Raw genomic sequence first — 19,308 nt, 5'->3', positions numbered from 1 at the left:
TATATGAAAGAATCATTCACTGAATTCATCTTTTAATCCACTTGCAAAGCTGGTGAAATGTGAGTCATCTAATTTTGATATTTACTAGGAGAAACGGTTGAAATTATTAAACAAGACGCTTGACCACCTGTAATTTCAATTACTTATGCCCTCCCAATTCCTTATCACCATTAATGATCACAAATTAGTTACATTAGCGTTCATGATGTGTCATGAGGGACCTCTACCAGTTAAGTTTCAATCGGGGAAGCAGAACCACTATGAGTAATAGGAAAGAAGAGATTTACTAGGAACACGACTTGACACAATTGTAGATGCTGGGAAGAAGTGAAAGCCTCCAGCCCAACATGAACTGCGAGAGAGTGAGGACACACTGGACCCCTCATCTGTCACACACAACAACACAGGTGACCTGCAGAAGCTGGTGCCCTTCCCAAATCCACGTACATGGGTTTTGCCCAGAAAGTTGAGAAGCTGAAGAAAGAGATCCAACACGAGTGAGAGGAGCTGGGGTCCCAACTAAAGTGCAAGGTCAGCAAATTGGCCTGGAGATGAGTCCCCACGGAGCTGCAGCAGTCCCCAGGGGCCCGAACAAGCCTTCAGAGTGGTATGGCTGCTGCTTTGCCTCATCTCCCAAACTTCACGCAATTTCTCTTGGGGTTAATGTAGACTCAGACAAGGAAAGAAATTCTAGGAACAGTACTTCCAGATTAGCTAAATTGACACAAAACCATACTGACTGTGGTCACCACCCATCAGAAACAGGCCTGACAGACTGATCTTCTGAGATCAACTCAGAAGCCAAAAAAGTCCCAGATCTTGGGAAAAGGTAGAGAAACTAGTACTACTGGATAACCACTGCCCAGTTTCAACTGACTCCACTATTTCTTGGTAACCTGAGGCTTCTATTACACAAATAGAGTTCCTTCTTCATTTGTGCTCTAGGATGGGGGAGAATAGATTGTGAAAAATACTGGCAATGTTATTTTTTGTTTTGCTTGTGAGAGCAGCATGAGGAAAGAGAGATTCATCAGTACCAAAATTGACAAATGACTACTGAAAGGCAATAGAAATTTTTTTTAAAAAACAATGACTATTCCAAGACTCATGACTCCAAGTGTCCTCCCCACAATAACTTGGAAAATGACAGTCCTCTGGCACCAGGGTTTTATTTAAAATATTACCAACTATGAATTAAAAATATGTGTTGTTACATATTTGAAGAGAATTATTTCCTGTGAAAAATTGTGATTCAGTGAATTTTCACATGCTATCTCTTCCATTTAAAATGTTTTTTCTACAGGATGGGATCAGGAGAGAGACAAACTATAAGAGACTCTTAATCTCACAAAACAAACTGAAACGAGAGGGGGGTAGGGAGAGGGTGGTGGGGTTATGGACATTGGGGAGGGTATGTGCTATGGTGAATGCTGTGAAATGTGTAAGCCTGATGATTCACAGATCTATACCCCTGGGGCAAATAATACATTATATGTTAATAAAAATAAAATAAAATGCTTGTTCTGGGACATCTGGATGGCTCAATCGGTTAGGCATCTGCCTTCCGCTCGGGTCATTGGCCCCAGGGTCCTGGGAGTCCCGCATCAGGCCCCCTGCTCAGCGGGGAGTGTGCTTCTCTCTCTGACTCTCCCCCCTGGGTTGTGCTTGCTCTCTCTCTCTCAACTTATTCTCTTTCTCTCAAGTAAATAAAATCTTTTTAAAAATAAAATAAAATAAAATGCTTGTCCTTCCTTATGTGCCTAACTACCTCTTATTTATCTTCCAAAACACTTCTCTGCACAAGGTCCCCAGAATTCCCTCCTCATACCCAGGCAGTAATAATCATTCTCTTCTATGAGCTACCTCCATAATTTGCAAATCATTTTGTTTTTGCACTTCCACCAAATTACAATTTTGCATTCCATATTTCACTGCAAGGGAAGACGCCACATGTATCTGCTCCCTGGCATAGCACACGTCAAACAATAAATAACAGCTAGGCTTTCCATTGTCTCTTGATCATGTATTTTATAGATAGGAAACCCGACTGAGTCAGTGGTGGAGGGAATAGAATACAAAACATTGCAAGCACAGCATCTGGGTGGCTCAGTGGGTTAAAGCCTCTGCCTTCGGCTCAAGTCGTGATCCCAGGGTCCTGGGACCGAGCCCTGCATTGGGCTCTCTGCTCAGCAGGGAGCCTGCTTCCCCCTCTCTCTCTCTCTGCCTGCCTCTCTGCCCACTTGTGATCTCTCTCTCTCTATGTCAAATAAATAAATAAATTCTTTTAAAAACAAAACAAAACATTGCAAGCATAAGCAATTTCCTAATCACCTTGTGGTCTAGAAAATGTCATCAGTGCTACCATTAACTCTTTTTATGGCTTCTTCTGGTTAAAACTCCTTACTCCACATCTCTTCCAAAAATCTCATGCCAAACATCTCTGATCCGTCTTTCCTTTGCCATCCCCTCTCTTCACCTGGAATCTAGAAGAACTAGCGTAGTTTGGGTTTGACCCACCTCCTGAATCCTCCCTCGGTCTCTCTTCTTTCCTTCCCCATCTCCCCCAGGCTGAGCAGTGGCCATTTCCCCCTCTCACCCTCTGATCCACCTGGACAAGACCTCTAATCCTCCAGACTCTGGTACTTCAGCAACACCTTTTCTGCTAAGCTCTCTACATGGTTGTCCCCTGTTGTCCCTTGCCGTCTATTCTACTTTCATACTCCAGTGGTGCCATGAAAATATTAAATCATGGTACTTTCGAACATATTTATTACCTTCTTTGTTCTGTTTATTCAACTTCCTTTATTTCCAGTGGGCGGGGGAAGGAGAATATATTATTCCAGAGGACCAAAAAGCTTATGCATAAATTAGGATAGTGATATTTACCAGGCATTGTAATTTAAGAAGACAAATATAATTAATTGGCAGAAGATACGGTTCTTGTTGCTCCATCTGCCACAGGGTGATTAGGGGAATATTGTGATGTTTTGTGCTCCAATTTCCCCAGTGAAAATTACAATTAACAACATACACAGAAATCATTATTTTTAAAAAAATATTTCATCAGTATAAAAAAAATTAGATGGGCTATAAATTCTAACTTGTGTTCTTAAAAAGACAATAATTATCAAAAGAGCTGGGTTTTTTTTTTTTACCTTTTTGTCTTTATTTCAGATGTGCTCCAACTCACAACAAATGGTTCGACTTTGGCTATAGATTTAATACCAAAGTACTGCTGATAAACTAATAGATGATAGAGCACTTTACATTCCTCGTAGGGCAGAAGACCAAATGAAAAACCTTCCCTAAAACAGCTCAATGTCTAAAGTTTTAAAAAATAAAGGTCTCTGACCTGAAGCTCACATTCATTTGATCTCAGGAAAATAATTAAATGGCTCCTCAGAATTTCTTTGGTTAAAGCATTCTAAACAATTCATTTTAAATTATTTAGAGTACTTAACTACTTTCTTCATAGAAATAATATTAATATTCTGTTCTCATACAAAGGCTTTCACCCCAAATATAAATTGTAGGAGAAATTTGCCAAAATATGTTGAGAGGATGATATCCTCCACCTTGGATATTTCTTCCTTTCCATTCTACATTGCTTTAAACAATCTTGTAACTTTTTTTCATTCCATTAGACCAAAGAGGAAATTAGAGAATGTCGATGGGTAAAGATATCAGTAACCACAACTCGGTAAGAGGAATAACAATGTCAGAAGATGCCAGACGAGACCGATGAAGACCAAGGACACGCGCACTCCACTCAAGCATCTCTGTAACTCACCCGGCTCTCCACCCTACTTTGGCTCTGAGTGAAGATGTGCCCCCAGGAATAGGAGCAGACGTTTTCAACAACAGGCACAATGGGAGTTCAAGAAAGGAATTCAGTTCAGTTACGGAAAATAAAGTCATATTTTGGTACATCAAAGTTTGTGGCCTGGGAGGTGACAATTCACACCAAAACACTGTGGCCTGACTGACTGGCTGTCGGGTGGGAGGCTGTGAGAAGTCAAAGCAGGCATGGCAGTGCAGTAGGTATGACTCTGGAAAGCAAAACCCAGAAAGGCTGCTCCAAAGGCTTCTTGGTTCTGCTCCTAGAGAAGAAGCAATCCCAGGATTTAAGCTTTTGTGCATGAGGCAAATGGCAGCAGGTGTTTGGAGAGAGAATGGGCGGAGAGGCAAATCCTGACGGAATGGGCAGCAACTTTTGTCGTGCCATATGTGAAAAATATACTTTAATAGTTTAGTATGACAAGGTTCCTCCCTTTCATGAGTGCCAACTTTCCTTTAGCTACTTTTGCTTGACAAACATCAACAGAGTGATTTGAGCAGACCTGCTGCCAGCCAGGTCGAGGGTGCCATTTTCTGTTGTAGGAGGCCCTGAAAACTCACAGGATGTGGACAGGATGGTGCCCAGCACAAACTGAGCACTTGTTAACTAGTAGCTGCTGTTAATATTACCCACTGAGCTACTAAAACAAGTAAGAGAGCAGAGTCTCTCTATCTGGAATTAAAAAAAAAAAAGGTTAAGATAATCTTCCAGATAATGAGTCCTAAACAGAAATCCATGTGGACCACACACAAAAATCATTACCCTCCCTCCACGCCCATGGGAACATACTTATTAAAATGCCTTTATGTTTAACTTAGCAAAAGGTGAGACCCTCCAGATACTAAGCGTTATCCAATATGGTTCATTATGTAGAATGTAGTAACACTTTTCATAGTGATGCCATCATCCAACCACTTGTCCTATATTCAATCATCAAAGATCACCCATTCGTGATGCTTACACAGACAGTATTCTGGGTGAGACAGTATTCTGGTCCATGACAACAAGGACCAAAGCAGTACAGATATGCTAAAATTCTTACGTGTAGAATAAGACTTTCATAAGATTTTGTCATAGTCTTTGAAAGTTCTATTGGTCTCATTTACAATGATGATTTCTAATCCTTATATGACCATGCATCCAAGTTACTATAATTATACCTAACACTAATGAAGCAGTTATCCCTAATCAGATACAAGGGTGTGGACCTAAAGGATGTCTACATTTCCATGCTCATAGATACCCCAATGAGACAAAACCACAGAGCTGGCTATAATTTGCAAGAACAAAATTGTCCATGAATCAGTAAAGCCCTGAAAGCTTTACAAGGCCTCTTCTAGAAGGAATGATTTCTGAAGCATAGTGTTCCAGTAAACTCAGAGAGTAGTGACAAAACATTCTAAGATAAAGCCATGACATGCTGTTTCCTCCCTCTGGGGAAGAAGTTACTCCCTCTGACATAATACAAGGAACTTACCCACTCAGACTTTCTCCCATTTCTCTAGGGGTTTGAGGTGACCTTTCAGTTTGAACCCAGCATCTGCGTGTGTGTGTAGTGGAGGTCGAGAATCACAAGGTCTGGATGGAGTACACCAGTCACAGCCCCTGCTACTCTGTGTAAACACCGTACTTGTACGGAAAATGGACTTCCTAAGAAAGGGGGGAAAAGCAAGGCTGGCTGACAGCTGTTCACCGGCTTTTGGAAAATCGGATCCAGAAAAGGGCTGATTTAGATGAAAGTTCACTGGCTAAATCTAGGTCTACACCTTATTGGAGATGTTTCCAAAGTTTTTGTTTTTCTTTTTGCTCTTGTTTTTTTGGTTTTTTTCCTGTAGTAAGCCAAAAACAGAGTGTGAGGATGAGGGGGAATATGGCCTTATTTTAATTTCTAAATGTTCCTTTTCCATGGGTTTTTCCTATTCACTATATATTAAATCACTGTGCTGCTGTGTTTTTCAACGCCCCAAATGCAACAGGAAGGAGAGAGCTCTTAGATCTTCCTCTTCTGTCTTCATAACAAATAGGAACACCTCCACCTCTTGCTCTAAGGTCTCATTTCCAATTCACGTCTCTGCATCACTGTGGGAAGTGTAGCCACCATCTTCCCATGTGTCACCTGCATACCCCAAATCCACATCACTTCAATTCTTCTCAACGTCTGTGACAACCACTTTTACTCCCCACCATTATACTGCTGCCACATATACGTCCCCCAAACTCGGAGTCCCCTGAGGTGGAACTGGATCCCTCCCCCGCCCCCATTCCAGTACCTTCATATCATTGTTATCCACAGTGACCCACACAACACAGCCCAAGCACCTAGATCTCTGAAAGACTGGCTTGGTCTCTGAGCAAAATTTGAAATATCTGGGGGCAAACTGGACTCCATATCCTTTAGGCTATCTTTTCATTAGTTATTATTCTTCAGAAATGGGCTTTTGGGAGGAATTGGAAAATAGAGTTCAAAGTTATGATCTTTGGCAAGAATATGAAGTACAAATATTTTATATAGAATCAAGTAGTCATCTGCTTTCACAATCAACATGACAGAGATGTAGTATTTCCCCACTACTTCAGTTCAAGCTTTTAAAGTTCTCTGTAATCATAAACTGGCCTTTCTCTCCCTATCCAATGTAGTTTTCCACTCTTCCCCCCAAAAAGTATGTACCAAGATCCAACTATCTTTTTCTACCACTATCTTAATCATTATATGCCAGAGTTTCAAAATTAGCATTCTAATTACTGTGTCATCAGCTATATCACTGTTTTATCCAAAAGGTTTCCATCCAGAACTACAGTATACACCACAGTAAATGTCCATATAACCAACTCAATCGTGAACAGTTCAATCCCTTAGTCCAATATGGAACTTCTAAAAGTTTAAGAACAGCAATCTTAAGTGCTTTGACATTCAAATGTTACCATTTCTGCTCCTTTACTAAACTAACACTTTAAAAGTTTCACTTAAAGGAGCACCTGGGTGGCTCAGTGGGTTGGGCCTCTGCCTTTGGCTCAGGTCATGATCTCAGGGTCCTGGGATCGAGTCCTGAATCGGGCTCTCTGCTCAGCAGGGAGCCTGCTTCCCTGCCCCCCCTCTCTCTGCCTGCTTCTCTGCCTACTTGTGATCTCTCCCTCTGTCAAATAAATAAATAAAATAAAATCTTTTTTTAAAAAGTTTCACTTAAAAAATTTTCCCCCTCCTTGTTAATTAAACTAATGCTTCTTTCCTTTGAAGATTTAGATTCCTTGAGAATCTAAAGAGAAGCCGGAATATACAAGTTGTTGTCACTGGAGTGTAGAGCTTTGGTTGTTTTTTGTTGTTTTTGTTTTCTCTTACCATTCTGACCCAATAATATTTATTGGCAAAGACTCTCAAAAACTGGTGAGAGCTATAAATTAGACATTTGAACTCTTCTCCCCCAGCTGTCCAAATTTCCAGTACGAAAATGCTTTAACTCATAAGGCTTATGCCTTAAGGGACTTGAAAATTTGCCTCTCAGTCAGATGAACACATGGGTTATGAGTTATTAATTATACATAATAAGGCTCTGGGATAGGATAAATTGAACTAAACCATAAAGCTGACTGATACATAATATATCCCATATTTGTGTTGGATGATAAAACAGCAAAATCTAAAAGTTAGGGCCATGACTTGGATGGAATCAGAAAGGCGAGAGCCCACCATCCAGATTCATTACCAAACACCGAACTGTTATTCACGGAGTCCATAAACGCCTGAAACGCCCACTGCAGAAAAAGATTAGTCCTCTCTCTCTGTCCTCTCTATTCCAATCCCTAGAAAAAAATGTGGAGAGAGAATGATAAGAAGATTTATATGCCAGAAAACCGTCCACAGTTACACAGACAGAAACATACATATAATGCATTAAAATGTATATATTTACTTTTACACATTATTTACTTAGATGCATAACTTTAAACACAAACTACCAATTTAGGACAAACAAGAGAAAATAAAGGATTGTTAAAAGGCCTAAAAGACATGTCAACATTAACCTTTCAATGCCTAGGTAGAATTCAAAAAAAAAAATTTTTTTTTGGTAACAGACTCTGGGGTACAATGGATTGATTTTGAAAATTCTTTCTAGTTGAATAGCACTATACAATGTGAGCAATACAAGAATAAAAAGAAGTCGGATCTTCTAGTTACAGGACTTAGCAGAAAAAAACGAAATTTAAAAAAACAGGATAGATGAAGATTTTTTTTTAAAAGATTTTATTTATTTATTTGACAGAGAGAGATCACAAGTAGAGAGAGAGAGAGAGGAGGAAGCAGGCTCCCTACCGAGCAGAGAGCCTAATGCGGGACTCGATCCCAGGACTTTGGGATCAATACCTGAGCCGAAGGCAGAGGCTTAACCCACTGAGCCACTCAGGTGCCCCAGATGAAGACTATTTTTGTTGATATTAGACTTTACCATAAGTAATCCAAGGCCACCAAATTTTAGGGAGTTGTACTTTAAGAAATATATCCAAATTCATTTAAATACCCTAACCAATAAAGTAAAATAAAACCAATTGGATATTGGTTCAATTCAGTTAACACAACTGGATGACAAAGGACTAATAAGTAGCAAAGAATGAGGTCCTAACTTTTAAAAACATGGAAAAATACTTACTACAAAAAATAAAAATAAATAAATTCAAGTATAATTATTTTTAGTTTAAGCTGAAGGCAGGAATTATTTCAACAACAATAACAACAACAAAAAACAATCCAAGTTGCTACTCTCCAGATGTACCTACTACTTTGATAAAGGGAAAAGGACATAAATAAAGATAATATTTACTTTTTTCTCGTAGAACTTTCATGATATAATCCAGACTTGAGGTTACTAATGACCTGAGATCCATTAGCAAATTGCATTTACCACTTAAAAATTAAAAAGGAGTCTTTCCTGCTTTAAAACATATGTACACACACACACACACACACACCCGTACACACACACACAGATCTTGATCTCAGGCACAACAAAATGGAAGCTGCTTACCAAACCAGCAGATACCGTGAGTTGTAAACTGAATAAACATGAGCATGACAGTAAAAAATTTCACACCAGTTATTTCTTTTTCTGGTTTAGAAATAGCTTTTATGTGTTTATAATTGTTTTTGAGAAACGTAGTACCAAATTAATTATTAGAGAGGCAGATATCCCAAGTATTCCTCACACATTCACCTAGACATTTTGGCACAGTACCAAAGTCACAAAGAAAATCTACACTTTCGCTGCAAAAAGACATGATCTGTACTGGTGCTCAGATAAACAAAGAGGTAGCACAGAAAAAGTGCCACCATTTTTCTCAGATGTCATCAATTACATAAGACCTCAAAACATACTCTGATTTGGAAAAAAAAAAAAAAAATTCTTGCCAACAGTTAAGAGACTGATCAACTTCATCTATTTCATAGTAGCAAGCCTTCCCCAGATGTTACTAACAGGCAGAACTATTCACTTTAGCCCTTTGTTACCAGAGACAATTGCTACATCTCTATGCAAACATGATGAACTCATTTTATTAGTCAAATACTTGAATTCCATTCAAGTGCACTTAATATAGTAATACACATTATAAATTGATTGAAATTAAAAAAAGATCTTGGATTGGAAAATGGATTTTTAAAAATACGATACTGATTTCAAATTACATGTTTCACTGATGTCCTGATGAAGTACACAAAGCAAATTATTTGTTTCCAGCATCTCTGAAAGATTATCTAGTCCTTTAATATATTAAAATAGAAGTCAGAAAATACATCCCTGAAACCTAGGATTGGAAATACAGTTCGAAAAGTTGAAGCCAATTTGATAACATTAATTCAGATTATGGTAAAATAGTAAGAGGATAGCTCAGGAGTTGACAGAAGTTTCAAATAAGTAGCATTTGTTGTAAATAACATAAATGAAGGTAGCGGTAATGTTTACAGGGTCAGATTTTTCAGATCCATGTATATAATGTAAGTACTAAGATCCTAAAGATTTAATTTCTTAAAACACTGCTGACTATTGAGGAAGAATTTAAAAAAAATCCAAATGGATTACAACTAAAATAAGGCTGTTCTTTCTTTTATAAAATACTTCTGGAATTCATGACACAAAAAATATGCACAGAAAGACATGGCGAATCTTTTTTTTCTTTTTTTTTTTAAATCAAGGGATCACTGCTCCTGAGAAATCTCCCCACGTTTTGTTTTCCTGTCTTCTTTTTCTTCCAAGAGCTTTGCTACAGATGTGTATCAGCTGTATATAGTGATACGGTATCTGTCTGTTCGCACAACGGAAGAGGTGGCTTTGTCAGACAATAGCTTGGTCTTTAAAGTTTACTTCTGGTAGGATTCTCTCACTTTCGCCTGCAGTGCGTCACATGTCTTCTTGGCATCGCCTAGAAGCATGGCCGTGTTAGGTTTGTAGAAGATGGGATTGTCCACTGCAGCATAGCCAACACCCAAGGACCTCTTCATAACGATGACCTAAGGAGCAAAGACAAAGGCAGAGAGTGAGTGTATGTAACAGACACGACGGGGACGTGACAGGGCCAACACCGCCCTGACCTAGCTCTGAATGAAGCATGTACCGTGACCAACTCCCGACTGCACAGACTTCTGCGACACACAGGGAATGTTTTCTAAATGCATGTTTACATTGTATTAACTCTCATTTTAAAAAAGTGCCCGTACTCCTATCCATGAGAGAAAAATCATATTAACAACAGAGTTTCTTCTCACTGCGTTTCTCCATACAGACTGAGTAACACCTTCTAGTCAGAAAAATAAGTATCATTCTCTGACTGCGCTTCAGAGAACAAACTTGGCACATAAACTTCTGCTACAGATCCTAAGATAAATGTAGCTGAGTGGGAAAATGGGATGGTTCTTATTCCATCACTTTAAAGTGAGGCAGAAGGTTCCACGACGAAAGCCCGAAGAGCGATCTAGCCCGTCACAAGACAGAGCGAATGACTAATATTATGCTCCTACAAAGCAAAATGGAAGAAGTCAGTCTGTCTCTAATACAGATGCGTTAGAGTCACTTACAATTACATGAGTTATGGAGGGTGCTATTCAGTTAAACATCAAGTCAGTTCTTAAAGAAATGGAAAGCCCTTCTGTGGTAGTCTGGGATATGTAATCTATCCAAAAATGAAAGCAATATAAATTTACTCCCACTTCACACAGCCTTAGTACAGTAACACATTCTGCAAACTCTCAAATACTGATGACCAGTGCAATAATTTTCCATCTACACGTGAAGAAGTGCGTATCTCATCCACCACAAATTTCAAGCTCACATATTTACGATAAAAAGAAACAAAACGAAAGGGAAATGTACATCACATCATTACGACGGTTAAAATGCAGATCTGACCTGAGAGTGGTAAGGAGACCAGCCCTCCGCCAGGGCGGCAGAAATGGACAAGCCTGTGAGTTCTCCGTAACCCAGCAGTTAGCTTCCATGGAGGTAAGGTGCGTGAGCAGGCCTTGCCTACTTATGCCATGTCACAGTTTGGATTTCTAAATCACCTTTCTTCTGGACACTCCATAACAACAACAAATGCCTTTTCAAAAAAACTAAATGAAAAAATGTGCTCGTCTTCCTATATGAAGGCAATGATACTGACTCACTGTCCCAGAGGGAAGCCATCTGCTTCACTGGACGCTCTGTGGAGGTCAGCCAAACTCATTCCAAAAGCTCACAGCTCTTTTTTCAGCTGTGGTTACAGATTTTGTTAATCCACCCACATAACATCATCTAGTTCGAATGCTGACCAGCACATTTACTTGGGTTCTCTGGTGACCACTGAACAGACAGAAGCTGAATAGAGACAGCAGGGCCCTACACCCACTCTAGCTCCTGGGGCTCCCAAAAGGCATCGGCACTCCTCACCAACGTGAACCAGGACAGCTCTGTGTGTGTGTTCTAGGAGACATCTGATGATTACAATGAAACACAAGTCTGAAGCCTTACCTGCTTGGACTTCCAGACCTCGAGGACCGGCATGCCTGCAATAATAGAGTTGGGGTCTTCTTGAGCGGCTGAATTCACAGTGTCATTGGCTCCAATCACAAGGACCAAATCGGTGTCTACATAGTAAAGGAAAAAAAGAGAAATAAAAAATGCCAATGGGTCATTTTCTTTTTTCTCAAGCCAATCAGAGTGATCTGGACTTTAAAACAACAATAACAGAAGCTAATATTTATAGGACGCACACTTGTGCTAGGCACTGTACAAAAAGCTTCCTCAGAGAGGCTCAGTAACCTAGCCAACGTCACACAGCTAAAACAGTAGATCCTGCAGCTCAGCCTGAGCATCCTGACCGAAACTTGCATTGCTGTGCTTCCCCTCCCCCACAGCGGATCTACCCAATCTGACTTGACGGTTTCTTATTATCTCACAATGATCTTGCCAGTTACATTATTTTATAAGATTTGCATCCCATTTTCATCTTTTAAAATGACCACATAAGATGCTATTTGATGTCTCAAAGAAAATGGTCTAAGGGTCTGTACTGTATTAAAGCTGCATCCATAATTTCTGGAACTGGCAGGTTTCACATATAACTTAGCAACAGTGAAATCTGAAAGCGGGCACAAAATGTCCCAAATTCCCTCTATAATATAAATTACCTTAGAACTTTGCCAAAAATGCCATGTGAATGTAGATATACACACAACTTCATTATTTTCCTCTAATAAACAGTATTTTTTAAGTTTACAGTGGATACTTGCCAGAGGGAACTGGTTTAACTTTAACAAACATGATCTTGAGCCAAATGTCATTAACATTCAACATCTACCCAACAAGAGCCATGAAGTATGGCACCTTATCTAGGAAAGCCCTGGCACTTGAAAAGAAAACCAAAAACTACTTTCTTGATCGTGAGTTGGTACAATTGGAAACCAGTAAAATCTCAGATGCTGAAAAGAACTGGACATGAAATTATCAACAGAAGCAATTTTATGAGTGAGGAACCTGAGGCTGAGTATCCATTTCCAAAAGCAAGAGTCAGAACCTGGATCTGAAAGCCAGGTCTTTTTAGAGTCCCTCTGCAATGACTTCTACTGCCCCTGCCCCACCCCGAGATTTTCACCACCTTCCGATCTCCTCCTAGGCCCAAAAGTACCCTTCCCACTCACGAGCCTCTTGGACCTCATTCTGTACTGTCTTTCATTTATTTCATTTCAACTGTACACCTCCTAGGAGCAGGTTACTCTTCATCTGACTAGTAGGTCTTCAGTAATCCCACAATTTAGGTCCTAAGACTGGTATCACTTTATTCGGACTAAGAACAAGCTTCTCCATCACCCCCACTACTTACCTGGGAAATCATGGTTGATCTCGTCCATTTCCAGCACAATATCGTATGGCACCCCGGCCTCAGCCAGCAGCACATTCAGCTGACCAGGCATCCGGCCTGCGACTGGGTGAATTCCAAACCTAGACATGGAACAAATGAACAGTTGGCCTTACATGATGGGCCAAAATGTACAGAGACCCCCCACGTCACCCCCAGATCTGCACACTTTGTTCTTGGCACCTTCCCTCTTCCTGGTACTATCTGATCTCTACAAGAGGGGCTAGAACCAGTCCAGATATATGATCAATCTACAAATATTGAAGTTGGAGGTTTAATCTCTCAGTATACACAAATGAGAGCTCCTCTCGAGAAATAAATGTAACCTTAGAACCTGACTCTTTGTATGTTTCAAGTACAACGAATTCCCAACAACATGAATAAATAATATCACCTTACATTTAAGAAGCATTATGTTCTTTTATGATACTTTCTGATAAATCTTGCATCTTTAAAAACTTATGTAAGTCAGCCTGGAATTAAACACTTGCCATGAAAAATCACCACGATTCCATCAAAAGCTGACTCCACATTCAACTTTAACCTCTATGTTCAAAGCTCGAGAAATAAAATATTGTCATTACAGGAGTTAAAGGCCTCCGATCTTTCTGAGCATGGTATGAAGCATGACTCCGCATCCCAGGAGAAATGCGATAGCAACACACTGGAGCGTTTCAAAGAAAGAGTGAAACACTAATCAGAGCCCCACACTTTTATTAAGGCAAAAGAAGTCGAAGCATCAAGAAATTTCTTCCGACCACGACCATAATGGGATCTTTGGGGTCATTTAAAGCAGCCTCTTGCCCACAGTACTGATCTCTGCATCCTCAGCACTGGGCACCATGCCTGACACATAGGAAGGCTTCAATCAGGAGGGAGTGAGTGGGTGAGTGAGTGAGAGTGAATAAATGCAGCGAAGAAATGTACTTGATTGTAGTTCTTGGCAGGGATCCATCCAACCTCAGCTTAAATACTTTCAGTAACCAGAAACTCACTCCCTCCAGAGGTCAATTCCATTACTAGACAATCCCAATAATTACATATCTCTATCTCTCTCTCTCTATCTCTCTCTCTCTCTCTCACACACACACACACACACACACACACACACACACACACACACTCATATTCAGCCAAAGAGAACCCCCATCACGTTGCTTTCCGAGGTCTGTAGTTTGGCCAGCTATAGCTTCTACTCCCTCTCTCATATGTGGACTCCTTGAGCTCTCCAAGGATGCCTACTAAGCAAAACACCCTCGGTTTTTTCAACTATTCATGCCGACAGGACCCACTGCTGTCCTAGTCACCTGTCTCTACACTGTCAATATCCAGCTCAAACCTTAGGCCCCCAAAGTGAATACAATATGCTGGACATCGTGATCTAGATGCACAAGGTGCAGCAAGAGAACCACATCCTGAGCTCTTCCGTTGACAGTGCCCAAGTTGGCCTCGGCGTTTATAGCCGCCACAACACACTGCTGGCTCATACAGAAGTTATGGTCATTTGAGACGCCCTTTGATTTTTCCTGAGAACTGCAGCCAAGTCAGGCCTCCCCACTTTGAACACAGGTCCTGTGAGGAACAGATTAAAGCCACCGAGGAATTGACTCCTCCCCAAAAGTAAAAGAGTTTTAAAATGGCCTTTTAGATTGCCCCAATAGCTGATAAATGATTTTCTACATCTTTAAAAGTGGTAACAAAGAGCCTACCTGAGGGGTCTTGTAATTGGGAGGGGAAAAGGACATCAAGTGACAGGTGCTCTTTTGTCAAGTTCACTTTTATATCATCTTCCTTCTGGGATCACTAAATGTTCCTAGATAACAATTTATGTTAAAAACAAAACAAAACAAACAGAAACAGAAACCCCAAGCTAAAAGGAAACAAAGCAGTTACCTCTAAGCAGTTACATAAGAGATAATCATTGTACTACTCCTCTTTTTTTTAAATATAGTTTCCTAATTGTCTGTGAGAATGTATACATTTGTGGGGGGCAGTCAAACCATGTCACTGAGGGGCTTCAGGGAAACTGTGAAGGGCTAGGAGGACAATGAGATAAATGGGATCTTCCCAGTTTCACAGGTGCCAAAAGGAGGAAAACATATACTTTTTATGGTGAAAAAAATTTAACTTCATTTAAAGTAAGTTACCATTTCACGCTCTTCTCTTGTAACACAATTTACAAAGGGTTTCTCATGTGTTATTTCATTCTATCCCTAATTGTCTTTTAAAAATCTCCACCAAGAATTAGAATGTCCAGCAAGTGATTCAAGCCCCGTCCTTGGCTAGATAAACAAGCCTGTAGAGCTGCATTCCTCTATCCACCAAAAAGAAGCAAGAACGTAGATCTCTTTTGACAGGATGGCTAATGCTGGCCCTTGGTGAGGTGCTATGCAGTTTGTACAACCTTTTCAGTACATAGTTAAGCTGGGATTCAGACCCAGGTCTTTCTGCCTCGAGAGTCTGAACTTGTAGCTACTATAGCATATAGTAGTGTGGTCAGGCAAGTTGAGAGGTATTTTGCTTGGTTAACAGCCCCGGTTTACTCGTTATGTTGATGTCAGGCAGGTTACTTAAGGCCTCTGTCTGTCTCCGTTTTCCCACCGAGCAGTAGTAACCTGCGGTTACTACAAGCCCACATCCTTCCAAGGGCTAGAGAAAACGCTGCATGAACAGCCTTGAGAACACCTATTTCCCTCTGCCTGAAGGAGTTCCAACAATCCAATTCACAGTGTTCTTTGAGAATAACTGAGAGCCCAGAAAGTCTCAACAATGCTAAGAGCTATAAAACAAAATACATTAGGGGCGCCTGGGTGGCTCAGTGGTTAAAGCCTCTGCCTTCAGCTCAGGTCATGATCTCAGGATCCTGGGATCGAGCCCCACATCAGGCTCTCTGCTCAGCAGGGAGCCTGCCTCCTCCTCCTCTCTCTCTCTGCTTGCCTCTCTGCCTACTCGTGATCTGTCTGTCAAAAAAAAAATCTTTAAGGAAAAAAAATTATAAAAAAAAATACATTAAATCTCTGCATGAAAAATTGACACAGGAGAAAAATACGTTGCAGTATACAAAGTATCCAGCACAATGTAAAATATTTATGAGCACCTGCGGAACGCTGGGCAAGTGGATTCTGAAAAATTACCCAGGGTGGGAGTTAGAAATTACCTGGACAGAATGAACTATTTCATCTCTTTCAACTACTTCATCATCCTTCCCCTCAGTGGGCTAGCTGTACTTTTATTCTAGTGAAAATAAAATTCAGGGCAGTCATTAATTAGTTCACGCCAGACCACGATCACCCAAACTCACCACCTCATAAGGTTTTAAGTTCTTCAACCACAAATTCTCCTTTCATTTTGGGGACTGTAATAGTCTGACACTTGAGTACAATTTTAAAATATTCTCTAAAGACAAGATTGCTTTCTTTTTTTAAACTGCAAATTGCTCTCCTAATGTCATAATCGATACCAAACCAGAGTTTTTAATCACTCCTGAAAACAAAAGAAATAAGATGAACTACTGACAATTTATGTTCCCACTCTTCATGTGGTAATGCAGACTGGATTCAGTACTGTGGCTCTTTTGCGTCTCAGAGCAAGCATTTCTGCAACGTCAGATTGACTCTTTGGTTGGGGTACCTACTTTAAAATTTTAGTATTTTTTTACAGTGGCAATAGCATAAAACATTTGTTTTTAAATTCTTCAGGCACCCGAGCTTATCTCAATAAATGTGGCTTATTATTACTAAACTTCAAATATGAACAGAAATACCACTTTAATACTTTAATAATAATATAATATTTTAGGGGCACCAGGCTGGCTCAGTCAGAAGAGCATCCAACTCTTGATCTCAGGGAAGCAAGCTCGAGCCCCATGTTGGGTATGGAGCTTCCTTAAAAAAAAAAAGAAAGAAAGAAAAAATACTAATACAGTACTTAAAGCATGACTATAAAAAAAAAAGACCTAGAGAGAAAGTGCATTATACTGAAATAACTAAAATATATTCCTAAGCCTGTTGACTCCATGAATTTAGAAAAGGACAAGATATGATGAATGGAAGTTTCAAAGGTGTTTGATTTGGTGAACAACGGCAGGGTGGTTCTCTACATTCGCGAAAAGGTAACCTCACTTTCATCACTAACTAGACCCAATGAAAAAAGTAAACAACATATTTAGTTCTAGGAGCTATGGTTGAAAGGATCAGAGGGTACTTGGCTAAAGTTCAAGAGAAACACAAAACATCTAATGACCTAGAAAATAATCTCTAAGTGAAAAAAGATCAACTGGCTCAAAAAAAAACGCAAAACGTGATTTTCAAGCACACCAAATAAAACAGAAGTTGACCAAATCACCCTCATTTGCATAAAACAGAAGAAAAGAAAATGGTCTTTAAATGCACAGAAAAGAATTAGAATTTAAAAAATTTTCCTGTGTGGGGTGCCTGGGTGGCTCAGTGGGTTAAAGCCTCTGCCTTCAGCTCCGGTCATGATCCCAGGGTCCTGGAATCAAGTCCTGCATCCGGCTCTCTGCTCGGCAGGGAGCCTGCTTCCTCCTCTCTCTCTGCCTTCCTCTCTGCCTACTTGTGATCTCTGTCTGTCAAATAAATAAATAAAATCTTAAAAAAAAAAAAAGTTTTCTGTGTGCTCAACATCACTCGGCATCAGGGAAATACAAATCAAAACCATGGTGAGATATCACCTCACACCAGTCAGAATGGCTAAAATTAACAAGTCAGGAAACAACAGATGCTGGCGAGGATGCAGAGAAAGGGGAACCCTCCTGCACTGTTGGTGGGAATGCAAGCTGGTGCAGTCACTGTGGAAAACAGTATGGAGTTGCCTCAAAAAGTTGAAAATAGAGCTTCCCTAACCCAGCAATCACACTACTGGGTATTTACCCTAACGATACAAAGGTAGTGATCCAAAGGGGCACATGCATCCGAATGTTTACAGCAGCAATGTCCGCAATAGACAAACTATGGAAAGAACCTAGATGTCCATCAACAGATGAATGGATAAAGAAGATGTGGTATATATGTACAATGGAATACTATGCAGCCATCAAAAGAAATGAAATCTTGCCATTTGTGATGACATGGATGGAACTAGAGGCTGTTAAGTGAAATAAGTCAATCAGAGAAAGACAATTATCATATGATCTCTCTGATATGAGGAATTTGAGAGGCAGCGTGGGGGGGTTGTGGGGGGAAGGGAGGGGAAAAAATGAAACAAGATGGTACCAGGGAGGGAGGCAAACCATAAGGGATTCTTAATCTCAGGAAACAAACTGAGGGTTGCTGGAGGGGAAGCGGGGAGAGGAGAGGGGAGAGAGGGAAGAGAGATCGGGTGGCTGGGTTATGGACACGTAATCAACAAGACAGTTGCAGCAACAATCCTCCCTTTGGGAGGATTGGGGAGGATTAAAAGCAACTGTCTTGGGGCACCTGGGTGGCTCAATGGGTTAAAGCCTCTGCCTTCCGCTCAGGTCATGATCCTAGGGTCCTGGGATCGAGCCCCACATCGGGCTCTCTGCTCAGCAGGGAGCCTGCTTCCTCCTCTCTCTCTGCCTGCCTCTCTACCTACTTGTGATCTCTGTCTGTCAATAAATAAATAAATAATCTTAATAAAAATTAAAAAAAAAAAAGCAACTGTCTTAACCACTAATAAGAGACAACGATGAAATTCAGGATTTCCAGAAATAAAGAACCGCTCTACCTCAAGTCCATGGTACTATAATTGCCACAAATTACTCACTTGTGCTCTTTTGAAATGCAAATAACAATTACTGAACACTGAAAATTTCTCCTAATCTCCCAATCTTACCAATCAGTGTTTCCTCCCTCCCCCAGGTCCAAACCTCTTCACAAAACCCAATTTGTAAAACTCGAGGAAGACTTTAAGTCACTGTACTATGTGATATTTAAGGTCTGTATTAGTGTCCTATGGCTGCTGTAATGAATGACACATATTTAGTAACTTAAAATGACACAATCGATTATCTTACAGTTCCGGAGGTCAGAAGAAGAAAATCAGTTTCCCTGCACTGAAATAAAGGTGTTGGCACAGCTGCACTTCTAGAGGCTCTACGGGAAAATCCATTC

At 40.3% G+C, this 19,308-nt stretch overlaps 1 protein-coding gene across 7 annotated transcripts in view; it reads right to left on the bottom strand.

Annotated features, from left to right (window-relative positions):
* Positions 1 to 9,354: 9,354 nt before the first annotated feature.
* Positions 9,355 to 19,308, bottom strand: part of NNT (nicotinamide nucleotide transhydrogenase) — a 99,527-nt gene continuing 89,573 nt past the window's right edge. For all 7 annotated transcript variants that reach the window (XM_047729626.1, XM_047729623.1, XM_047729621.1 and 4 more), the window contains exons 20-22: positions 13,181 to 13,299; positions 11,830 to 11,945; positions 9,355 to 10,334 (exon numbers count right to left, since the gene is read on the bottom strand). In XM_047729626.1, coding sequence (XP_047585582.1) covers positions 10,185 to 10,334; positions 11,830 to 11,945; positions 13,181 to 13,299 — 385 coding nt within the window. In that variant the 3' untranslated portion in view covers positions 9,355 to 10,184. The remainder of the gene's footprint in view (positions 10,335 to 11,829; positions 11,946 to 13,180; positions 13,300 to 19,308) is intronic.

The sequence above is a fragment of the Lutra lutra genome, chromosome 5 (genome assembly GCF_902655055.1).
Source record: "Lutra lutra chromosome 5, mLutLut1.2, whole genome shotgun sequence".
Classification (NCBI taxonomy): Eukaryota; Metazoa; Chordata; class Mammalia; order Carnivora; family Mustelidae; genus Lutra; species Lutra lutra.
Note: the sequence above shows the minus strand (reverse complement) of the source record. Positions and strands in the feature narration are given on the sequence as shown.